At 39.8% G+C, this 18399-nt stretch overlaps 1 protein-coding gene and 1 long non-coding RNA gene across 2 annotated transcripts; one reads left to right on the top strand and one right to left on the bottom strand.

Annotated features, from left to right (window-relative positions):
• Window positions 1-1751: 1751 nt before the first annotated feature.
• LOC124271882 lies at window positions 1752-17072 on the bottom strand. The gene is made up of 3 exons (XR_006897166.1): window positions 16667-17072; window positions 14357-14362; window positions 1752-1761 (listed from the first exon to the last, which is right to left on the bottom strand). It is a non-coding gene; the product is annotated as an uncharacterized LOC124271882 (long non-coding RNA).
• LOC124271880 (mitochondrial 2-oxoglutarate/malate carrier protein-like) lies at window positions 4380-15850 on the top strand. Its single transcript, XM_046707048.1, has 9 exons — window positions 4380-4525; window positions 8377-8438; window positions 9120-9294; window positions 10102-10221; window positions 11189-11279; window positions 11692-11782; window positions 12838-12937; window positions 13800-13851; window positions 14658-15850. The coding sequence occupies exons 1-9, from the start codon at window positions 4413-4415 to the stop codon at window positions 14832-14834; spliced, it is 981 nt and encodes a 326-aa protein (XP_046563004.1). The 5' UTR covers window positions 4380-4412; the 3' UTR covers window positions 14835-15850.
• Window positions 17073-18399: the final 1327 nt, after the last annotated feature.

Genomic DNA, 18399 nt, shown 5'->3' with positions numbered 1-18399 from the left:
AGAGGAATGGCGATTGCGCTCAGCGAATAAACAGCAGCATAAGTGCTGTTGATGCTATTTATCATCAAGTATGTGACATTAACTTCAGGACTGACGAACTAAGCGACTAAGGTACATCTAGCTGGCCGACCCACAGATAACAACCGTGTAAATGAATTTCTAAAAGTTCTTGATTATTTGATAAAACTTAATGGGGAGACGGTAACTCAGTGAACTTGTGGTAAAAATGAAGGATTTTGGTTCCAGTGAAGACTGAAGAATACAGATGCAGGTATATGAAGAATACACTCAGAGAACACTTTGGCAATAATTACCGACGTGAGTGGCAGAAATAATGTCATAACATTCATCACTACATTTGCATCGCTCTGAAAAAATACTTAGAATTTGTTTTGCGCCTACTTTCAAGATATATTTTAAAAAGAATACAGAAGTGAAAAATTGCATCTGTTGACCAGGCCATTGTCCAAACTGCCAGACCATGGTCTGTCATTGCTCCTCTTCGATTGGGCGGTGGGGTAGCTTACTGGTTAAAGCGTTCACTCGTAACGCCGAAAACCCGGGTTCGATTCTCCACATGGGTACAATGTGTGAAGCCCATTTCTGGTGACCTCCGCCGTGGTAACAGTCTTGCTACCCTTGTTTACGATGCAATTTAAGATTATGATTATAAATATCCATGATTTGAATTTAGATGTTCTGTTGAAAGTATCATGGGCATTGCGAACACTAAGGATCGGATGGTCCGGCATGATGCAGACTGGGTGTAAAGGTCCTCACCCGAGGATTTGGAGAAGATCTACCACTAAAGAAGCTGATCAGTGATCCTCATTTCAGGTAACAGGGCTTGAGTATTCTGCAGGTGATCAACTAATGAGGAACTATCCTCAACGCGAGAGGCGGCTTTTCTTGGCATGTATGGTGGTTTTCATTGTTTTGGGTTGGACTACCTACAATACTGACGATTTTGCGAAAAAGCCTCAACAGACACATGCTTTGTCCAGGTTCATACTCCCCTTCCAACATCAGCTGCACTAGGGTATAGCTACAGCACTGGGTGGTAGATCCTTAAAGGAGAATACTAGACAATTGCAATAATTTGCTGGGTGAAAGATAAAGTCATCAGAAACATGTACCCCAGTTTGTATTTCAAAAATATGGTTTATTATGTTTTTATCGCGAAAACAGTTTCTGTAATCTGAGCTTCGGCCATTATGCATATTCCGCTGGAACTCACGTGACCTTTCCGCTCGTGACGTCATATGTGACAAGCGTCCGCCATATTGCCAAAGAACAAGCGCTACAGTAATACAAATCGTGTTGTTTCTGTCGTTTTTGTAAATGGTACGAAGGTGTATTCCGTTGCTTGGGGGTGAATCGAGAACATTAAGGGCGGGACAGGGAGGAAGATCAACTATAGCCAAGGCCGACTGACTTCCCACCAGCTCCATACTCTCTTTGAATGAGAGGCTCTGTAGCCTAGTGGTTTAGGCGTTCGTTCGTCACGCCAAAGACCCGATATGGGGATTCCCAATATGTATACAATAAATGAAACCCATTTCTCGTGTCCCCCGGGGTGATTATTGCTTGAAAATGTATTAAAGCGGCGTAAAACCATACTCACTTTTCATGCAGTGATCGGTTGTAACTAAAGCAGATAGTGATACCAGAAGCTGTACATGCAGAAGAGTGAGTGAGTGAGTTTTACGCCGCTTTTAGCAATATTCCAGCAATATCACGGCGGGGGACACCAGAAATGGGCTTCACACGTTGTACCCATGTGGTGACGAGCGAACACTTTAACCACTAGGCTACCCCACCGCCCCTCATGCAGAAGACGCGGACTTGAATGTTCAGCAGCATGTGGTGAATGTATGAACTTTTACAGCCGTATTTGTTTGTTTGTTGTTCAACGCCGCATTGAACAGTATTCCAGCAATGTGATGACAGTCTGGAAATAATCGAGTCTGGACCAGACAATCCAGTGATCAACAACATGTACTTCGATCTACTCAGCTGGGACACGATGACATGTGTCAACAAAGTCACAAAGCCTGACCACCCGATCCCGTTAGTCGTCTCTTACGAAAAGCATGGGTTGCTGAAGATCAATATTCTAACCTGGACCTTCACGCGTAGTTTACAGCCATGGTTTCATGTGTGAAGTACATTGTATTGTGAGAGAATCTTGTAAAATCATTAATAATGCTTGTGTATCATGATTATTGCTCCCTTTTTACATTATCTTGTTTTCCTTCATAGAAGTCTGGGAAAGTTTTAGTATCTAAGAGCGCAAAACAACGATACTAGTATGAGTGTAGAGGTTATCTTGTAATACGTAGATATAGGACATGATGTGCGCTCTTCAAAATGTTGATATTAATGCATAGTATTACAACTGTATCTAGGCTATCTATTGCTATGTAGATATCTTTAGATATGCAAGGTCAAACTTAACAGAGGTGAGGTGAGGTGAAATTGGGTTTAACGTCGTGCTTGAGAATATTTCGCTCATATGACGACGTGCATGCGTGTACATGTGTATGTGCGGCTGCTTGTACTAGCCCTTGTTGTACCCATTAATGCCGAGCGTCAGGCAGGGATCAACAAGTACCATATTTTAACGTCTTTTGGTATGACGCGGTCGGGGATCGAACCCGCGATCTTCCGCTCTCCGGGCGGACGCTCTAACCACTACACCACGGAGGCGGTCCAAGCTTAAGAGATGCGTAATGGAATACATCATGCTGGCTCTCACTTGCAAATTTCAAGTTTTGGTGACAAAATTGAACTGGTCCGTCACTAAACAAACATAACGATTCTTTCACTTCACAAACAGCAACAGGGAGTAGCCGTATGTGTAATATTCCACTTTTGTACAATTTATACTTTCTCAGTGAATGTTGCTTGTTCTGCGACTAAACAGATCTCGTCTGTGACCTGGCTGATTGTGTGTCATCTCAACCCAACGGTGTTGATCGTTACTCATGCTATCAATCATTGGTTTACCTGGTCCAGACTCGATCTTTTGTCAGGAGATAGCTGGTATAATGCTGAGTGCTGCGTTAAACATCAACCTAACAAATCAATTCCTCCAGTAGTTTCCAATCTGGAGGGGGCGGCGGGGTAGCCTAGTGGTTAAAGCGTTCGCTCGTCACGCCGAAGACCCGGGTTCGATTCCCCACATGGGTACAATGTGTGAAGCCCATTTCTGGTGTCCCCCGCCGCGATATTGCTGGAATATTGCTAAAAGCGGCGTAAAACCCAACTCACTCACTCACTCACTCCAATCTTGAGGGACATGCGTCAGACGCGTGTACAGTTGTAAGGATCGATACATGAGTGCGTATACTTTTACGCCGCTTATTTCAATATCCCAGCAATATTAGGACGGGGGACACCAGAAACGGGTTTCACATTGTACCAATGTGGGGAATGGAACCCGGGTTTCAGCGTGGTGAGCGAACGCTTTAATCACTAGACTACCCCACCACCCCGGATAGATATGAATTGTTCACTATGATTAATGTTATAGAGGTGGTGGGGTAGCCTAGTGGTTAAAAACGTTCGCTCGTTACGCCGAATACCCGGGTTCGATTCCTCACGTGTGTACAGTGCCTGAAGCCCATTTCTGGTGTCCCCCTTCGTGATTTTTACGGGAATATTGCTAAAGGCGGCGTAAAACTCCTTCACTCAATTAATTTTTTACCGATTAAAATATTTTTAACAAAGATTAATAACTGAAATGTGTTCATTACCGTTGAACATTTATTACATTGTTCACGAACATGTGAGTATGGCTTACGCCACATGAAGCATACTTATAGCAACATCATGACGGATGACATCTTATTTGATATACACTTACCATGCCTGACGACCCAGCACTTTTACCAACAGGTTATCCCCCTGTCTAAAAAACTTGTTCTTTAAACGAAAGCAAAAGTGTTGCTCTTGCCTAACATGCGACAAAATTTGTTATATACATTATAAGGACATAATGCATGTGTATAATTGCATGTGAAGTGAATATATATGTTGTAACGCCTTTTAAAAAGTGGTCAGATGCAACATATGTTATATTTGGGATTACACTATCACAGTAAAATACAGATTCTACTTCTTTGTGGGGGTTGAGTTCAATCCGGGTTTCGAACCGATACTCTCTGAGCAAGCCACGTGTGCAATGCAAAATTGGTACAAATAAGATAATTTTTGAAATGAAAAAGTAATTAATATTACCACTGAGTCAGATTAAAATACAAATCTAGCTAGGTAATAAATCCAAACGTTGCATTTGTGACCCACTATCAAGTTAAATTTATATTCACGCATGAATTTTCCGGGTGAATCCGGACGCTAACAAATGCACGCACGGTTTGGCACCATGTCGACATGAAGTTCAAGGTGACATGGAGGTCAAGGTCAAAAAGCACATTGACAAGATGTCTGCTTCCAGTGCACAGTCGACACCACAGGCTAAAATCCCGAAAGGGATAAAGTTCTTGTTTGGGGGCTCCGCAGGGTATGTAGAAGTTAACCGAGTCGTGAACACACTGTTACTATAATTACCTATTTTTAACCAGCGTACCCCCATTTGTGCATTTTCAGTTAAATGCTCGCCTGTCTTGCAAATGCACGGACGTCTCGCGTGTAGTCATATCAACAGTTATTCAACAGCTTTCTTCGTGTCCGTACAGGGATTCTAAAAAATGTTATCAGAACACCCGTTATGAACATTCACATAGGCTCAACACTGAAAAATATATTTTTAATGCAATTTTGTTGTGTTTCGCTTGAGTACCGAGCAATGTTCACATTATCTTGCATGGTTGGACGAGTTTGTTGCATATCTAGACAATCATTATCAAGGTGACATTAGAAAATTGCTTTGTTGTGAATAATGAAAACAACAGAAATATTGGCACTAGGCCCACAGTCCTTGCCAGGCTGCCCAATAGTTCGGAATCATAAGTAGAAATTTGCTGTTTTTAAAAAAAAAAGTAAATTAATACGAGTTGAATTTGAACACCAGAGTATGACTGAAATGAGTTGATAGGATATGTTGATGTTTGGGTCATTTATAATATAACCCGTGAAGATCCAATTTAGAATTGATCTCCAGCAAACCATGCTTATCATAAGGGATGACAAACAGGATCGGGTGGTCACACAATTTGGTTGACACATGTCATTGTATCCCGTAGATCCATGCTCATGCTGGTGATCACTGGATTGTCTGGTCCAGACTCGATTATTTACAGACTGCGGCCATATAGCTGGAATATTGCTTAGTGTGGCATTAAACGGCAAACAAACATGTATAACAGTGGGCAGGGCGGTTTGTCTTAGGACAGTGTCATATTTTGCTGGGGTTTTATATCCACGTCGGTTCCATAGTTTCATGCTCATGATGTCACTGTCTGGTTACTGGTCTAGACCTTATTATTTACAACAGCTTGAATTTGCTGAGGGCAGTCTTGAAATTTAAAAAACCAGCAAACTGTAAACACATGTTAAATAATTATTTGCATAGTATCCATTGACATATTTTTTAAGTCCACTGATAATTACTGTATTGTTGTGCTTCCACCTGCATATTACATAGCATGTAATACATTTGCCACATCACACCTGAATTTATAACGTTAAGTTATTACCCTAGACGCTTGAAATGCCAAATGGGAACCTTTGTCAGGCAATCTGAGTGGTGTTACCACCAATTATGTCTTTCAGTTTCACAAGTTTCAGATTTATTAACTGAGCATCAAGTTAATGATTATTATTATTATAGGATATTTATATAGCGCACATATCCACGCACTGGTGCATGCTCAAGGCGCGCTGATGACAAATATAACAGGTGTGAGTCTATACCACCAAACATGGATGACAACAAGAGAGTATTAATTGTATTGTATGCAATTTAGTTGCAGTTTTTAGGATACAAATGGAACTGCATTGCTGCATAAATAAGTACACACATTTGCTGTGTACTAAAGTAAATGATTGTATATACATATTTACGGAAATGGATTTTTAAGCCATAGTAATGATAAAATGGAGTTTATTTTGTTTCAGGCTTCAAACAAATCATGTGTTGATTTCTTTACAAACAACATCGACAGCTGTAATACAGCTGAAACAAGTATACACTCATGATATTGTCACAATTGTACAATCGACTCTGCTTTTAGCAGAGATTTCTTCTAGATGTCGAAAGGGTTTTGTCGCTTCTATTCAATATCATAGGTCAATTGACATGACACTATTTCATGACGTCATTGAATGTCAAGGTATAAAACACAGAAGTGGGATCCAAATAAATCTCATCCATGCATGATAAATAAAAAAAGATTGCACTTTGGGATATATTATGAAAAACAATCGATTAGAAACACCAGGGATATTTCCCAAAAACAGCATCTGATGGGCATCTACCAATCTCTGTAATCTGCTTGTTAAGGTTGAAGAAGTTGGCATGTGCCCTTTGGTGTGTGTATAAACATATAAACATTGTCAGAAAGTTAATGACCTGTGAAGGTCAGGGTTAGAATATTGATCTTCAGTAACCCATGCTTGTCGTAAGAGGTGACTAATGGGATCGGGTGGGCAGACTCGCTGGCTTGGTTGACACATCATTGGTTCCCAATTGCGCAGATTGATGCTCATGCTGTTGATCACTGGATTGTCTGGTTCAGACTCGATTATTTACAGACCGCCGCCATATAGCTGGAATATTGCTGAGTGCGGCGTAAAACTCAACTCACTTACTCACTCGTAAACCTCTCCAGAAGATCTTGGTTAATAATGTCTCTAAGATTTCATTTTCATGTTTTGAGTCTTCTTTGAAACAATGGTGTAACAACAATTCCTTGTTCAAATACTAGAGTCCACTGCTGTGTGCAGATCATGCTTAAGCCCGGTCCTGAGATGAGCTCGTCACATTGGGACATTGTAATGGGTTTTCTCACCTCTGTAATGACAGGTGTTTGACATGAATGTTTTGTTTGCCATCTTGAATCAACATGTTTGTGAAAGCAATATGAACTGGTGCCTGTTTAATTTGAGATCTTTTATTACGAACTAATTGGGTCTAGGTTTATTAATTGTGAAATCTGGTTTCAGTAATTGTACATGTCTTTTCACCATCCAATAACGGGTTTACCAGATGGTATATGTTACCAGACTGTGATATTTGACAATATATGTCACATCTTGTGGACCTGTAAATCTACAAATGATATCCATTATACCAGGTTGAGCAAAGGCACCCAACCTGAACATTACTGAATAAGCTGAATATGATGGAGACTATTAAGTTTTATGTTCACAAGTATATTATTATAGCTTCACATTTTCAATTAGGGCTGATGTAAACACCATGTCTGTTACAAAGTTTAGTAGAAAGCATTCATTAGATTGATATCAAATGCGTCCATTTGTTGTAAATGGGAAATGTCCATTGAAATGTGAAGAATAATAAGGGAAAACAAAAATTAATTCTTGTTGGTATTACTTGGACAAACCAAGACAGACGGACAGATAGACAGGCAGACAACATTTGCATATTGTGTTCTACAGAGTAGATACCAATGGATCTGACAATGTCAAGTTTGCCAACAAGAAAATACTTTTGATTAACATTAACGTCACATTACCATATGCTTATGTTCTCGGCTGGCTAAAAAAAAAGATTGATAATCAGAAATATCATCAATGGGAAGAATTATTAATGATTATTGTTATGAAAATTGTGTCATCGATAATATTGCACATAAACTTGTGTGATGAAATAAATGTTAATTTACTCTAACAATACACAAAGTTATGTCTTTATTCTTGGTCAGCTTCTAAATTATGTTCAGGAAGTTGCGGTGGCTGAGCGGGTTAGGTGGCTGACTTTGTGTGCTGGCGATCAGGCTCCTGAGGGTATATGTTCGAATCCTGGATGGGACTCAACCCAACAAAAGTACTTAGAATCAATACTTTACTAAGGAAGTGTAATCCCAAATGTAACATGTTATATGTTCAGGAAGCCGTTTTGTATTTACTCATTGCTTAAATATGTCCAAAGTCTATAGTGATGTGAAATATGTTGATTTCTGTCTGCTCTATAGTGATGTTAAACATGTTGATTTCTGTCTGACATTTTTGGCATATTTGCTGAAAGTTACTTCTCCGCTATTTATCGATTGATGTTTAGTTAACGATTATCGATCTTCATGGTGATGTTGACAACGGTACCTTGACAACCAGCCCTGATACTCATTCTACTTTCTTGAATGTGTGTATTAAGTTAAGTAAGTTTCTGAATCTGAAGGATTACATAGTGAATTAGTCTATTAAGCATGTCCACCATTTGTTTATTTTCAGGATGGGAGCCACAATTTTCGTCCAGCCCCTGGACTTAGTCAAGAACCGCATGCAGCTTAGTGGTAGGCTAATTTGCTGCATTATCTCCCCGAGTTCACAGTTTATTACACAACTTTGTAACCATAGTGACACCTATGATACGAACTGTATAACAGTAAATAAAATTTGAATTTATAAACAATACAAATTAATAACAGTATGGTTATTCCAGAGTATATTGTGATTAATATGTATCAAGCTTTTTGTTCAGGATATATCAAGCTTTTTGTTCAGGATATATCATATATCTTGTATATCTCATGTTTTGCTCAGTACATCTGTATATCACATATATCACATGTATGTTATATTCAACATTTGAAACATTGAAATATTTTGTTCAATATCTATCATTTAGAACAATATTTTGTTCAGCATCTGTCTTTTAATACACAATATTTTGTTTAATATCTATCATTTAGAAACACAATATTTTGTTTAATATCTATCATTCAGAACACAATATTTTGTTCAGCATCTGTGATTTAGATTGCAATAGTCTGTTGTGGCCAGGTAACGCAGTTATTCCTCTTTTGATATTTTAGGTGCCAAATTCTAGTGTTTTCTAGAACTGTTTTCAGCCTTTTCTCTTCTATTTTTTCTGCATTCTGAGAAAAAACAGTGTAACTTTATCATAGAGTATGATGATATTACCTTTGTAACCAAATGTCACAATGATTTTGACAATGCCACCATTTGTCCAGGTGAGGGCGGCAAGGCGAGAGAACATAAGACAAGTTTTCACGCTTTACGCCACATCCTGAAGACTGAAGGCATCACAGGGATCTACACGGGACTGTCGGCCGGTCTTCTACGTCAGGCAACCTACACCACAACGAGGCTGGGAATCTACACGACACTGTTCGAGATGGTGTCGAAGTAAGCAGCATATGTACATTCACAGCTTGAATTTGTTCTTAAAACTACTCTGCCGTGAAGATCCGGGTTAGAATTCGTCTTCAGCAACCCATGCTTGTCGTACGAGGCAACTAATGGCAGTGTTTACGAATGGTGTTTTAAAGTAACAGGATCCTGTAAGCTTCAGATGTCTGTCTGACCCATTGAAAATTCACAGGACCCAAAGAATAAAACTAAACACACATTTCAGATTTAACATTTCTTATAATTGGCATTGAAATTATTAACAAACATAAGATTTATAAACAGCAAAGAAGTGTCACATGTCACATATAACAACTTCAGTCAAAGTCATCGTGAAATATACTGTCAGACACTGGGGCCCGGCGGGCTGTACAGTTCTATCAGACCTTTGTTGAATCTGCCGGATTTGTCAGAGGGTCAGACGCTATTCGTGAACACTGTAATGGGATCGGGTGGTCAGGCTCGCTGACTTGGTTGACACATGTCATCGGTTCCCAATTGCGTAGGTCGATGCTCATTACACTTTCTTAGTAAAGTACAGATTCTAGTACTTCTTTTGGGTTGAGTCCCATCCGGGATTCAAACCGGGATTGTGTGCTGGTGATTAGGTGCCTGACTCTGAGGGTGTGGGTTCGAATCCCGGACTCAACCCAACTAAAGTACTAGAATGTGTTCTTAAATAAGAAAGTGTAATCCCAAATATAACATGTTACATTTGACCACTTTCTAAATGGCATTGTGTAATCATAACTCCGACATTGTCGACTATATCATTAGACATTGTCTTCTTGATGCTACTTTCAGAGATGGCAAGCCTCCCAACTTTTTGACAAAGGCTGCTATAGGAATCACTGCAGGTGCCATTGGAGCTTTTGTAGGAACGCCAGCCGAAGTAGCTCTCATCAGGATGACAGCAGATGGAAGGTAGGCATTGTGGTCCTATTTCAGAATCTTTGGCTACCTTGCTTCCCTGACTGCCTCCGTGGTGTAGTGATTAGAGCGTCCGACCGGAGAGCGGAAGGTCGCGGGTTCGATCCCCGACCGCGTCATACCAAAAGACGTTAAAATATGGTACTTGTTGGTCCCTGCCTGGCGCCCGGCATTAATGGGTACAACAAGGACTGGTCGGCTCGGAGTCGGTATAATGTGTCTGAGTGGGGTATTCATGCTTCACTGCGGCTTGGTATCTCAGTGGGCTAGCAGTATAAAACCAGCTTCAGTCTGGGCTAGTACAAGCAGCCACACCTACACATGCACACGCATGCACGTCGTCATATGAGCAAAATATTCTCCAGCGCGCGACATTAAACCCAATTTCACCATGTTTCACTGAACTATTTAGGGGGAGTGACGTAACCTTGTGGACTAGCTGTGGTTCCACTCTTTGTCTGGGTTGAATTTTTCCAATAAGTTCACAATGTGTGATGCCCATTTTTGGTGTCCCTGCCATGATGCTTCTGTAATGTTACTAAAAGCAGGGATGAAACCTCAACCACTCGCCCACCAGCCCGAACAACCCGAACAACCAACCAATTCATGAACCCACACAACCACCAAAACACCAGCCAACTCACCCACCCACTACCAACTCACCCACCCACCTATAACCTACCCAGAAACCAACCCAGCAAGTCACTGGATTGTCTGGTCCAGACTTCATTATTTACAGACCGATGCCATATAGCTGGAATACTGCTGAGTGCAGCATTAAACAACAACCAACCAACCAACCAACCTTCCCAGCTAGTCACCAACCCACACACCTCGTCACCAACCCACCGACCCACACTAAATCAAACCAACCAAGTCCCCACCCACCCTCTGATTCTCGCTCGCTCGCTCCCTCCCTCCCACCCAAACCCTCACTCACTCACTCACTCACTTATTTCAGGCTACCAGTTGATCAGCAGAGGGGTTACAAGAATGTGTTCAATGCCCTGTCCAGGATCGTCACAGAAGAGGGCGTGGTCACGCTATGGAGGGTAAGTGGAGCATTGCTTGCTACTGATACACCTGGGGCTAGGGAGACAGGTTTACAGGGGAGATGACGATTAAGTCCACTGATGTATCTGTGCATCACTACACTTTATGTGTCTACCATGACTGTTTCATGTGTATTTCTGTGCAATTGCTGAAAATCATGTACAAACTCAAGCCATAAATTTTGGGTTAAAATAGGTCCCCACCAATGTATTTGCTTGATAGGCTTGTGTCATTATAGCTAGAATATCAGAGTATGGCATTAAACAACAAACAAACAAACAAACAAACCAGTGCTTGGCAGGGACTGGCACATCCAGCATGCGTTCCAGCCTAGTGTATGCCAGGGATTTAGCATGCTTATTTTGGAATGGTTATGTTTCCGTACTGTTAATGGCATTTTTATATTCCCAGGGTTGTTTACCGACAGTCGGACGTGCCATGGTTGTGAATGCTGCTCAGTTATCTTCCTACTCTCAGGCTAAACAGGGTCTCATATCTACAGGTCAGTTTGTTACATACCTGTGAAGGTCCACGCTAGAATATTGATCTTCTGTAACCCATGCTTGTCGTAAGAGACAACTAATGGGATCGGGTGGTCAGACACATGTCCTTGGTTCCCACTTGCGTAGGTTGATGCTCATGCTGTTGATCACTGGATTGTCTGGTCCAGACTCGATTATTTACAGACCGCCGCCATATAGCTGGAGTATTGCTTAGTGCGGCGTAGAACTAAACTCACTTACTCACTTATTAATAAACTGATGGATATAACAAAGTTTCATTTTGTTTGGTCCTGACCACATGCTGTATATTTAAGTAAAAATGTGAACTATGGTTAATCAAACTAAATCAGTAGTCCCTTTGATTTTGTTATGACTCTAAGTTTACTGTATATCAAGTTTGTGAGAGCAGACACATCAAGGGCAGGGCTCCAGATAAGGGCCGTATCGGTGTATGTACGGATCAATAATATGCATGATACGGTAGGAAATAATTTAGAAAACGTAGCAGATACGCAACACAGCAATGGTGTACGGTCTTAGAATCATTTACGGACGTATTTATCTGAAAAAGTTTTGTTTTATTGTATATTGACCTGTTTAAACAAGAGTAGCAATGTTGTGGTGCATATATGAAACAAAACACAAGATTACTGGTACTCCTATAATTCCATTCAGTACTCTAAATGTACTCTTAAGTAGTCTGTGTTGAAAAAATAAGGAGTACGTACTCCTAATGTTAAGAAAATTACCTTAACCCCTGAAGGGCAAGTTGTCAGCTACTAGATTGAGTATTTCATTCCAACTTTCAAACTCTCCAGAGTGCCAAAGAAATACTATGTCCTGCCTCGTGATGCCATGGATACAGGCAACATCTGATTGTTGTTTGTTTCAACGGGAATAGGTGTTCAGTTATATATATAAAGTTTTCATTGAGTGTTCTGTTACCATGGAAACATTTTTGGGGTTGGGGGTGGTGAGGGAGATAGGTGTGAGTAACTTTGTGAGGTGTTTTGCCCTGACAATCTGAATGTTGAAATGTTTTGTTTATTTGCAGGTTACTTTGGTGACAACTTATTCCTTCATTTCTGTGCCAGTATGATCAGTGGATTGGTAACGACAGCTGCTTCGATGCCAGTAGACATTGCAAAAACTAGGTCAGTGGGACACCCAGACTGAAATCAGATATGACTGGTCGTGTAGTATCAGTATCAGAGAGAATATTGGTTTTAGGATGGTATCATGTTGTTAAGCCCCCATCCACTCCAATTTTAGGTCACATTTGTTGATAACCTTCACCTCACACCCACTCCTAGCCTTCATTATTTATTTTAATGAATGACCCAACCCTTAATATTGTTAATATTATTACTGACTGAGTTTTGTTTTACGCCTTTTTTAGCAATATTCCAGCAATATCACGGCGGAGGACACCAGAAATGGCTTCACACATTGTACCCATGTGGGGAATCAAACCCGGGTCTTCGGCGTGATGAGCGAACGCTTTAACCACTAGGCTACCCCACAGCCCCTAATATTACTACTTACCCTTTTAGGTGACAAAATACATGTTAATATTTTTCATAGCTCTCCAAATACAATTATCAAATTTTGCAGCTTTTTCTGATCATATGAATGATTATGAAAATGAATGACCAGAGCCTGAACATATTATTTTAAAGATGCTATTTTTAGCATTTAATTCATGTAATATGTGTATAAATTATTTGAACTAAATGTAAACTGCAGCATGTTTGTCAACTGGCCACATTGGTGTCAATTTACTGACTTCCCGAAATGCAGGATTCTGAGACAGACAGACAGATAGATAACCTGTCTACACTATTTGTTTATCTTTTAATCCATGTTCCTTTGTACCTGTTCTTTATGAAATAAATAGGAATGTGGAATGTGAATGTGGATCTCTTCTTCAGTTCAAATACTGCTAGTAAGAAAACAATGCCAAATGTAGGTTTTTGGGGATGATCAAAATGGTGACAACATTTTATTTCATTCCAGGATACAGAACATGAAAATGATAGATGGCAAGCCAGAGTACAAGGGTGGACTGGTAGGTACCCGGTGTATCACATACCCAACAACCTGTGAAGATCCGGGCTAGAATTGGTCTTCAGTAACCCGTGCTTGTTGTAAGAGGTGACAACGGGATCGGATGGTCATGCTCGCTGACTTGGTTGACATGACACTGTGTCCGAATTGTGTAGAACGATGCTCATGCTATTGATCACTGGATTGACTGGTCCAGATTATTGTTCAAATATTACAGACTGGAGTGTGAGTGAGTAAACTTCGGCTCAGTATTATTCGTTACACTGCTATACTGAGTCTAACAAACCCTAGTAGTAGGTCTTGTCAGCTAACTTTGAGTGACCTATGACCGTCCAATCAAACGCGAGACGGACGAACGGATTTAACCTATTGGACAACGGATTTAACCTATCAGACAACGGCTATTGTTTAGGGTTCGGTGGGACTTACAAAATGGCGACACAAGATGAAATTGACATAAAACACAGATATTTGACCTGCAGTATACATGCTGTTGACATGGTTACTATTCGCTTATATTTCTTGACCTACTACTAGGGTTTGTTAGACTCATTTTGCAGTGTAACAAATAGTACTGAGCGTAAGTTTACTTAGACTGACTGGACTGTACAAGAACCTACGTCCTCTTTAAATGTTGTCACATGTCAAGATCAGTTTAATGACAGGACAAGACCAGCTCAGTTGTGTAAGGCTCAACATTTCGTTCCAAGCTGCTTTCCTTTGGTGTGCCAGAAAATATGAAAAAAAATGAACTGAAATACTCGCACACAGTTTCATGCAAATGTTGTAACTTGTTTTCCCTTGCAGGATGTGCTGGCAAATGTGATCCGGAAGGAAGGATTCTTCAGCTTGTGGAAGGGCTTCACGCCGTACTACGCCCGTCTCGGCCCCCATACAGTCCTCACGTTTATATTCTTAGAACAGATGAACAAGGCTTACGGCAAATATGTTCTAGGAGACTCGCGTGCTTCTGGAGGATTATAGGAGTGTGTGTGTTATAGACCCTTATATATCACCTACTACCTATATTGTTAGCATGGTTACGTACATGTGATAGCGTTGTAGGAGCTCAGTTTACATTTGTTAACAATTACTTAAGAAAAGTAACAGTGTGTTCAGTGAAATATTTTTTTGTGGAAAATTTTTCGGGATGGATGGGTATGTAACTGATATTTCAAGATATGTTTTGGCATTCTTGAGATTGAATTGATTATTTGGTGTGTTTGTGTTGTCATATAAATATTCTGGATCAGATTGAATTCTACTGAATTCCAAAAAGGTATTCTTGAATTGTGTGAACGAAGAAGATAACAGATATTGTGAACAGTATTTCTGTTTGAGGCCTCTGTGATTAGGTTTGGATAGGTGGCCCAGTTGTCTGAAAACCGTTATTAGGATTATGGGTTTGAATCCTGATTACATTTGTGGTATGTCAACACCATACCTGTGCTAAAAGGGTTCAAGACTTCTGCCAACAAGCTGAAATACTGTTAAAGGGCAATTAAACACAGCTAATTCTCTCCTGATTGGTCGTATCTGAACGCCTCTCATACCAGGAGGTAGCGGTGTCTATTGCTCAACGTTCGACCTGGTACGGATATTTTAACAATAAAGTTTGCATCTATTGATGCATGGTCAGACAAAACAAGCTTGATCAGATTACATAGATTGCTTATTCATGTTTTGTTTCTTATAGGGGAAATCGTTGGAAATCATTTAATTTTATGACAAAAAGTGCTTTTTAAGTTTTGTTTTAAAAAGGGAATCTTTTGATTTTAGTGGAATTAGTGAGAATATTGTTAAAACATTTGAGGTGTAAGATGATCTCATAAAGAAGATGTGTTTGTTGTGTGGGAGTCATTATATGGACATTTTGTATTTTTCAAGAAATATTTCTCGTGCCTCTTTCTCAGGATTATGTTCACAGAGATCATGGATGGAATCCCAGATTACAAACCTTGTTTTGTCAGAAGATACCTGAGTTCTTGAGTTCTCCAAAATATTAAACTTAGCGTTAATTTCCTTCCAAGTGCTAAAGATAATATACATGCAACAGGTGCTTGAATCAACGAGTAATAATATACCGGTGACAGCTCAGTTTGTTGTGAGCAAGTCTTGTGTTTTAGATAAAGCCGATCGGTATTGCTACGTAGTGTTAGAAGTCCCAGAGATTCAAGATGCAGGTGATGAGTCTTTGATATGTAAGTGTTGGTCAGTGATGGTTTGTATCTAGCATTGTCAATACTTCACCAATTTGTATGCACAATAGCAGTCCTCCGTCTCCTGTAAATACATACAGCAAGTATGTGTAGTACTGATATGTTAATTGTGTAGAAGGGGCGATGTGGTTAAAGCGTTCGCTCGTCACGCCAAAGACGCGGGTTCGATTTCCCACATGGGTGCAATGTGTTAAGCCCATTTCTGGCGTCCTCCGCGGTGATATTGCTGGAATATTGCTAAAAAAGGCGTAAAACCAAACTCAGTCAGTAATAATATTAACAATATTAAGGGTTGGGTCATTCATTAAAATAAAAATATTGAAGGCTAGGAGTGGGTGTGAGGTGAAGGTTATCAACAAATGTGACCCGCCGTGATATTGCTAAAATCAGCGTAAAACTAAAATCACTCACTAATTGTGTAGAAACCTTATGGATGAGGCTGTGAATAAGTAGTCTGAGTAAGAATTTTGTACCATCTCTGATCACGTGAATCGAGACGGACGTGGGAGTGGATGGTTGGTGGTTAGATCCACAACCAAATGACATTATGATATTTAATGTTACCCTGCCTGGCATTCGGTCTTAAGGACCTATAACATGACTTGTGAATGGGGCAGACTTGTTCAACTACAACATGGCTTCAATGAGCGACAGAGGAATATTGCGTATAACAACCTATGAAGTGTTGAAAACTATTGTTTTTGAAGAATGGGACAAATTCTCGTATGTATGTTTAACCAGCTAATACATGCTAGAGTGTTGTTTCGTATGAAATGTCTATAATATTTTGTGTGCTGGCATGCAGATGATAAATTTTGGAAGATAACTATGAGTATTACTGAAGAGTATCTGTCTCCCAATGTGTGCAAATAAACTTTTCTCATTTTCTTTAAAGTAGAGATTAATCCGATCTAAATCCACATTGTATTCAGTAGAATGGTGCATAATATACATATTTATAGTGCTATTGTTTTGTCAAATATACTCATGGAAACAAATAAGGGAACACCTGAAAGTACAAGTGTTCCTTTATTCTTTTCCAGGTTTCTTAACAAGCTTTGTATTGCATTGTGGGTGAAATTCTAAAAAAGAATAAAGGAACACTTGTACTTTCATGTGTTCCCTTATTTGTTTCCATGAGTATAGATATTTAATTTGAGTATAACACTGTGTTCATCTAAGCCTGAGGTATGAATTGGCTTCAAGCCATTACCTCTCGTAAACCTTAGCATTTAGTGCTCTATGATTTTGTGTCGTTTGTTATATTTTACAGACATTCTGATGTACAAAAGGTTACCTGTCACAGGTCTTATATCAGTTACCATGGTTACCAGAGGCTGAAAGACAAATGTTGCTGAAGCCCATATTATGTGGTGACAAATTTGAGCTCATGGGGACACTTTCGTCAGCAATGGGTCACAGGTGCTGCAACTCACTGTACGAAGTTGCTTCTCTTTGTTTTGACAGGATCACGAGTTGAAATTAAATCTGTTCGTATTGTACATTGCTTACAGTTTTCAGTAAAGTGGAAAGATTCTGTAGTAGGTTCTGTTAGGGCATTCCCTCCACATGAAGGCAGTATGCCGTGATAATATGTCAATACTGTCCTTGGTGGCATTAATAACAAGATTCGTGATTCTAATATATTCATATGAACTAAATATCAGTGGCGTGGCCACAAGAATAGATTTTTGAGTTTTGTGTTGCAATGGTTGCCAGATTCCTTGATTTATTTCTATGAAATACATACTGTTAAAACAGAATCAACAGATTGGCATGTGATCATATCATGACCTTCAGAGTTTGTGTCGAAGTATTCCTGTATGTTAATCACAGCAGTGTTGGGTCCTCGAGTCCATTTGGTTGCTCTGATAATATACTACTCACCTTTCAATAGGGATAGGGGCAGCGGGGTACCATGTGGTTAAAGCGTTCGCTCTCATGCCAAAGACCCGGGTTCGATTCCCCACATGGGTACAATATGCAGAGCCGATTTCTGGTGTTGCCCGTTTTAATATTGCTGGCATATTGCTAAAAGTGGTGTAAAACGATGTTCACTCACTCAAAAGGGATAACCAAATGTGTTGTATCTAAATATACACTTGTCATCTGCGAGGGTCATTGTGTTTTGTTTTGTCCACAGATATATTTATATATACATGTATATGTCTCTGTTAGAAATGAAGTAGTATATTTGAATGTATGGATCACATCAGTCGACAACTTTAAACACATGGGTAATGATCGTTTACTTAATGATTAATTTTGAACACTGCGCTGGATATGGATACACATTCTGTGGATATATTAATATCATGTATACATCTGAT

This window comes from Haliotis rubra, unplaced genomic scaffold (genome assembly GCF_003918875.1).
Source record: "Haliotis rubra isolate DU_JTF1 unplaced genomic scaffold, ASM391887v1 Scf164, whole genome shotgun sequence".
In the NCBI taxonomy this organism is placed as follows: domain Eukaryota; kingdom Metazoa; phylum Mollusca; class Gastropoda; order Lepetellida; family Haliotidae; genus Haliotis; species Haliotis rubra.
This window is presented reverse-complemented; position numbering and strand designations above follow the sequence as displayed.